Raw genomic sequence first — 5,992 nt, 5'->3', positions numbered from 1 at the left:
GCCCAGATTTCAGAGTACTTCCAGCAGTCACTACTCCAGAGAGATGTAAAAAGAACACAGCTGCACAAGTTGTACACCTCAACTGCCTCTATCCCCAGGTGGGGAGAACCCCCTCACTTCGAATCCTGGAACTGCAGCAATGTGCACAGGGCATCTACACAATCAGTCCTTTCAAATCCTGCCTCCAGCCCATACACAACTTGTTCTGTTACAAGAGAGACTTCCTCAAGGTCAAGGGAGTAAGATGTGATCTGGTCTTGTACACTGGGCGAATTCATAAATTGTCACTGTTCAACATAAAGCCACAAAGCATGGAAGTGAAAGCTGCACAACTACAACTGTGTGCTAGAAATGCAGATGACTACTGTGGAACTGTCTCCACGGTCTGTAGTAAAAGTCCTTGTGAAGTCACTGCCAGTGATGTGCAGTTGCCTTAAAAATGTAAATACATAAACAAAAATGTAAAGAAATACGCCTTGTTTCCTTCTGCCCTTCTACTCAGAAGCATAAAGAGAACTCAGTCTCATGCCATGGATCACACACCTACAAAACTTCTCCTTGAAGCAAAAAAAGGCTAAAGCCAGTACAGTTTTTCTGGCACTCCTGTAACATAAACATTGCCTTTCCTTTTGGGAGCTAAGCCTTACATGCCAAATTTTAAATCCAACTGAAATTTTGCAATCAGTGTTAACTGTGAAAATGCTGATGCAGCACTCACATCAACAGCATTTTGGCACTGCTTTGAATTAATGTTTGTTCTCCTCTTGTACTGTACCTTGGCACTAGGAAACTATTCCCCACACAGACACACCTATTGCATTACAACATATGCAGTGTGAGCCTCAAGAATGCCAGAAGAGAAGCGAAGGAAGCCCACACGGACTGTCAAGGACAAGGGGAAAGATGCTATGGAGGTATTAAAGGACAAACATTCAAATTACAGCCACACAGATACTGGGGATGGTCCTTTCCCTTCCTCCTCACAGTCTACACTTCACTTGACCAGCTGTGCCCAGAAAACCCCACAGGTTGTATAATTAAGCTTCATCCCAATTCAAACCCTGAAAAAAATCCCATCCCACTGGGTTTAGGCACCTCATCAGCTGAATCCTTTTTAACTGCTGGGCACAAGCTACAGAGCAGGGTCTTAAGGTGAGGGAAGACAGCAGAGGGTAGTAACCAAGCCAGACACAAGTGATTTTAGTTAATAATCTTTCAAACAACCAGTCTACTCTCAAAGCTGCAAGGAAACATCAAGACAGGACTGCTTTTAAAATGCGCCAAATGCTTAGAACCCCAAGGGCCACACTGCTTGCAAATACTGGTTTGCTATTTCAGTGCCAAACTGTTTAAACCCTCTGTCCGACAGGCTGCAGTCTGATGACACCAAGCTGAAATCAGCACACGCATGTACACACCCAGCCACAAAAGGGGAGCTGTACTGCACCCCAGACTAGTACGCCAGGGCAGGACTGCCTACAGCAGCCAACACACAACTCATCATCCAGCAAGAAGTGCCTGTACAAAAAGTGTACCCTGGGAACAGCATCTGGTGTAGGGATAAGGGAGGAAGCCCCCTGTCACTCAGGGTGTTTTACCTCATGGAGGGTGAGGTGCTTGCCATCTTTCCTTTTCGAGTCAAATCTGCCATATATTGCACTGTACTTCCTGATCTCCTCCTCTTTGTGAGGGTCATCATCACTCATCTCAAAGATGTGACCGATCATCTTTGCCAGTTTCTTATTTGTTTTCAGTAACTCCTTGACTTCATTAGAGTCACTTTTGGGCAGGGAGGGAACCATACGTTCTACGCATTCAGCAACTGACAGAGCGGCGGCGGCATCCAGGGTCTCGCTGTTTTCCTTTGGTGAGGCTGGAGAGCCAAGGTCAGCTGGGGAAAGACTGTGCTCGCTCTCTGTGGTGTGGTGTCCTTGCCAGAGTCTCTGTTCGCTGCTGTTCTGCAGCGATAAGCTCCCCACCACGTCAGATTTGCTCGCACCCACACTTTGCACGCACGTCGTGGCAGCACATTTTGGAATCTTCAGGTGAGGCTCTCTGCTGCTGCTGTTCCTTTCGTAACTGCTGCAGGAGATGCCCAGCCATGCAGGAGACCCTTCTGGCAGCTTATAGATTGGAATGCTGCTGACTGGTAAGGAGGTGAGAGGCTGGTTAAAAAGACCAGGGTTTGTGACCCAGTCCCTCAACGCCTTCTGCAGCCTTCGGACGTGGAGTGGTTTGCTAGCCATGCCTACGAGAGCCATTATCTCCAAAAACTCCTCTTCACCTGCTTCACAGAGCTGCTGGACATCATCACCACCCTGCTGAATGAAGGCATCAAAGTAGAATAAGAGATTTGCTTTTTGTAGTATTCGATACAGCTGCAATTCCCCCAGGGTTCTGGGTAGAGCTGACGCCATCACGGATGACAGAACCTGCAAACAGTAAAAACAGAGAGAAGATGAGCACCAAAACACTGACATCCAGATGCATTGCCACCACCACCCATCTTTCTGTGAGGCTGTCAACTCAGAGGACAGGAATTCTTTCTCTCACTGCATACATAGAAATCAAAAAAAAGGACAAAAACTCTATTTTTTTGACTAGTCAACTTAATGGAAATGTTTGTGAAAAAATAAATGGGCAGATAATTCTGATGCACCTACAAAAAAAGATGATTCAAACATGAAGCCAGCTTGTTTTCAACATTCCCACTTCATGTTTGTTCCCAAGAATGTCAGTCAATATTGTTCACTGCTCTCACTCGACTATCTCTTCTATCTTCAGATCAAAACGATCACGAAACACACTCCAAAGAATTACAGAATACTTGATTCTCTGAAGACAAAAAGCTCATCAGTTTTGATTCTTCTTAGCTCTCAAATCATTCCCCCCCAACAGGAGTGTGGAGGACTGTAAAACAACAACAAAGCAAAGTGCTTCACAGAAACCCAGAGGATTACTGAAGCCGGGCCAGTGAAAGGGTGTTTTCCAAGTATTTCTACAGTTTTCCCTGTTTCACATAAAAAGGATTTAATGTCTCTGGTGACCTTAATTATGGCAGAAATAGCTATAGACAAAGCAAAAATACTGATGGATTCCAATATACATAGTTTAAAAACCTGACTTTGAATTCACCTGCCCATTCCATTTGCTAACAGGGCTGCCTGTCACAGCACCACAAAATACTCAGAGCTGGAAAGGACCCACAAGAATCATGGAGCCCAACTCATTGACACTTATGACATGAAATACCACTCAGCAATACAGCAATTGTGCTTAAGGGCTCCCAACAGACAAATCACAGCAGTATTCTACCCTTACAGCTGCAGGAAAAAACATTTGTGCAAGTTTCAACTTCATAAACCCTGTTATCCAGTCATACCACAAATAATCAACTCTTCAGAGAATTCTAAGATCTCAAACACACACACCTCTTCACTCTACGATGGCTTTCACAACCACAAGCGGATAATTTCCAGCATTACTGTATTAAGTTAAACCACCAATCAATAAGGTCTAAAGCATGTAATTTATAGTTGGTTGGGAAAGTAACAGAACTAAAAACATTGAGCAGGTCTGCTAACATTGCTCTGGCTCTACTATCACATTGCACTTGAAAAAATGCACAGTAGTAACCTAAAAAACAACACCTACAGAACGATTTGCACACACTGGGGGGAAAACTATTTTAATGATGTACAACTCCCCTTCCTCCAAAACTGCAATGCAAGAATACACATGCATCCTCCAAAACTGCAATGCAAGAATACACGTGCACTATGAGGCATTGGGAGACTGGGAAAAGTATAACTAAGACAGTTATGTACTGTACATATTGTACAGTATGTACTTTGTCATATTGGTTTGTTGTTTGGATATTTTGGGGTTTTTTTACAATATGAGCCTTTTGTTCAGCAACTCAAAATAAACAGATATAACTGAGCCCAGCTTCTATTCAGAAGGCATCTGACAGATCAGGTTTTTGCTACAAAACTTTGATGAAACTCTACTGGAGAAAAATAAAATTAGGAGGCCAACAGAAACCTTCCAGAAATGTATGTGGCAGCAACAGGATATCTACAATGAGTCTCTTCAGGAAGAGAGATAGAGCCCTTGGAAAATAAAAGAAATCACCCCAAAAATACAAACCCCCAAACCCACCAGCTGAACATATCATTTTTTATATGCTGGTATTTGTAAAACAGAAGGGACAGCAATAGCTGTTGAGATCCGACAAGCCACCTTAAGGAGCTGCTGGTGAGGTCAAGAGCTAATAAACTACACACTTTGGAATTCAGGGTGAAACTGGAAACATTTAAGAGCTACATGTTTTAGAAATACAGTTTAGCTTTTGAAAATCATAGTTAACTGCAGAAAAACAATTAAGTACTGTCTACACTCAGAGATGCAAGAAGCAACAAGGAAAAAGAGGAAAATCGCTTAGGGGTAGATCTTTAAAGGGCACCTAATTGATTATTTTAAAAATCACCATTATTTCACAGAATTTGATAGAAAAAAAACCCCTTCCATTCCACACAAACTTTGACAAGACGAACAAAACTAACAGCATACAGTTTAGTGGCATTTCAGTAAACTGTTCTTACCCTCCCATTTCAAATGATGCTGACTTTTCCCCATCAATACCACAAATTAACTTATATAACTTTTAAAAGAAGGCCCATTTCCTCTGAAAGTCATTCATCTCAGCACAAAATCTACATAAATCTACATAAATGGACTTTGAGCAGAGAGCTAAATTGAATCCTTAGAGGATGGTGGCAGTGAAATTACACACAGCCCGAGAGCTCCAGGCAAGCCACAGAACTGAACTCATTTTTCCAGCCCACAGGCTGGAAGAGCAGCAACAGTCCACGAGCAGCCTTTACCTGCAGGCTTCTAATCAACAAATCTCCTCATGACAGATAAAACTGGATTAATATGTACTATGGAGGCGTCAGGAGTGAGTCCATGGTTCAGACTGTGCTGAGATCTGCATTTAAAGCAAGACTGAAATCCCTTTGTTTTGTACTTCACAGCCCCGTTGTTTTTTCAAATTCACTACAGTAACTCCTGAGAGGGCCAAGCCAATTTTCCATGTACGACTGCCACTGATTTCTGCAGAGAAAGCATTTTCAAACACTCCTCCTTTTGACCTCTTTGCTCCTTGCATGAAACACAGGTCCTTCTGCACTCACCTCAACGCCATCCCAAGTATTTCTAAACTTTTACAAGGGGAAGGCTCCCTGCCCTTTCCGAGACGGCCTCACCACGCCGCCAGCTACGCTGCTTCTCCAGACATGTCCAGTGTCCTGGTTCGGCTCAGCTCACAGCCTACAATGCCAGGAAAGCAGGTAAGCTAGTTCACCTGGAGGAGTAAGATGAGGCTTAGGAAGAGGACAAGCAACAGACAAGGATTGCTGAGAAAGCAGTGCAGCACTGCCTGAATCAGAGGAGACCGTTAACCCAAAGGACACACGGCACTGCTCTCTCTGCTTATCTATCCAGCTAAGCAAAGCCTCAGCACACCCACTCAAGCCTCAGTGTCCCACATCTTTCGGGTGACCTTTAAGCTGCGTCTCAGAGACCTAAAGTACTGCTTTCCACCACTGCTCTCATTTCTTAGCGCATCAGGGACTGTGCTTTTGGGGCAAAGGGTGAGCACAAGGAGAGGTTACGCAATGACAAGACACAAGGCAAGCTCACAGCCAGGAGACTTGTGTATGCTCCTAAGGAGGAAGAGCAAGCACCTCGGGTAAGACCCTGGGGCACCACATGTGTTCCCCCTCTCCTGCAGCCTGCTCGGTAAGTCTTAGGCTTTCTAATCTGTGACGCCCAACCAACCTGGCTCAGGAGTAACTGCCTGGTCATGTCCTCTGGCAAACCCTAAGAAGCTAACCAGAATGATCTGCTGCCTCAGGAGTGATCAAGTGGATCTAAGCTGTAGTGGCCAACTACAAATGCTTTTTTCCAGCAAAACCAGGAATGCAAAGAT

General features: G+C 44.2%; 1 protein-coding gene across 1 annotated transcript; it reads right to left on the bottom strand.

The window, feature by feature from the left end:
* Nucleotides 1-1,580: 1,580 nt before the first annotated feature.
* LOC103797605 (NGFI-A-binding protein 1-like) lies at nt 1,581-2,480 on the bottom strand. Its single transcript, XM_009069830.1, has one exon. It carries the CDS (start codon nt 2,478-2,480, stop codon nt 1,581-1,583), a length of 900 nt encoding a protein of 299 aa, XP_009068078.1.
* Nucleotides 2,481-5,992: the final 3,512 nt, after the last annotated feature.

Source organism: Acanthisitta chloris, unplaced genomic scaffold (assembly GCF_000695815.1).
Source record: "Acanthisitta chloris isolate BGI_N310 unplaced genomic scaffold, ASM69581v1 scaffold43910, whole genome shotgun sequence".
NCBI classification, from domain to species: Eukaryota; Metazoa; Chordata; class Aves; order Passeriformes; family Acanthisittidae; genus Acanthisitta; species Acanthisitta chloris.
The sequence above is the reverse complement of the archived record's forward strand: the minus strand, read 5'-3'. Positions and strand labels throughout refer to the sequence as shown.

What these genes read in the sequence shown, in the direction of transcription:
- LOC103797605 (XM_009069830.1), bottom strand. Translation starts at nt 2,480, where the DNA reads ATGTCAGTGTTTTGGTGCTCATCTTCTCTCTGTTTTTACTGTTTGCAG.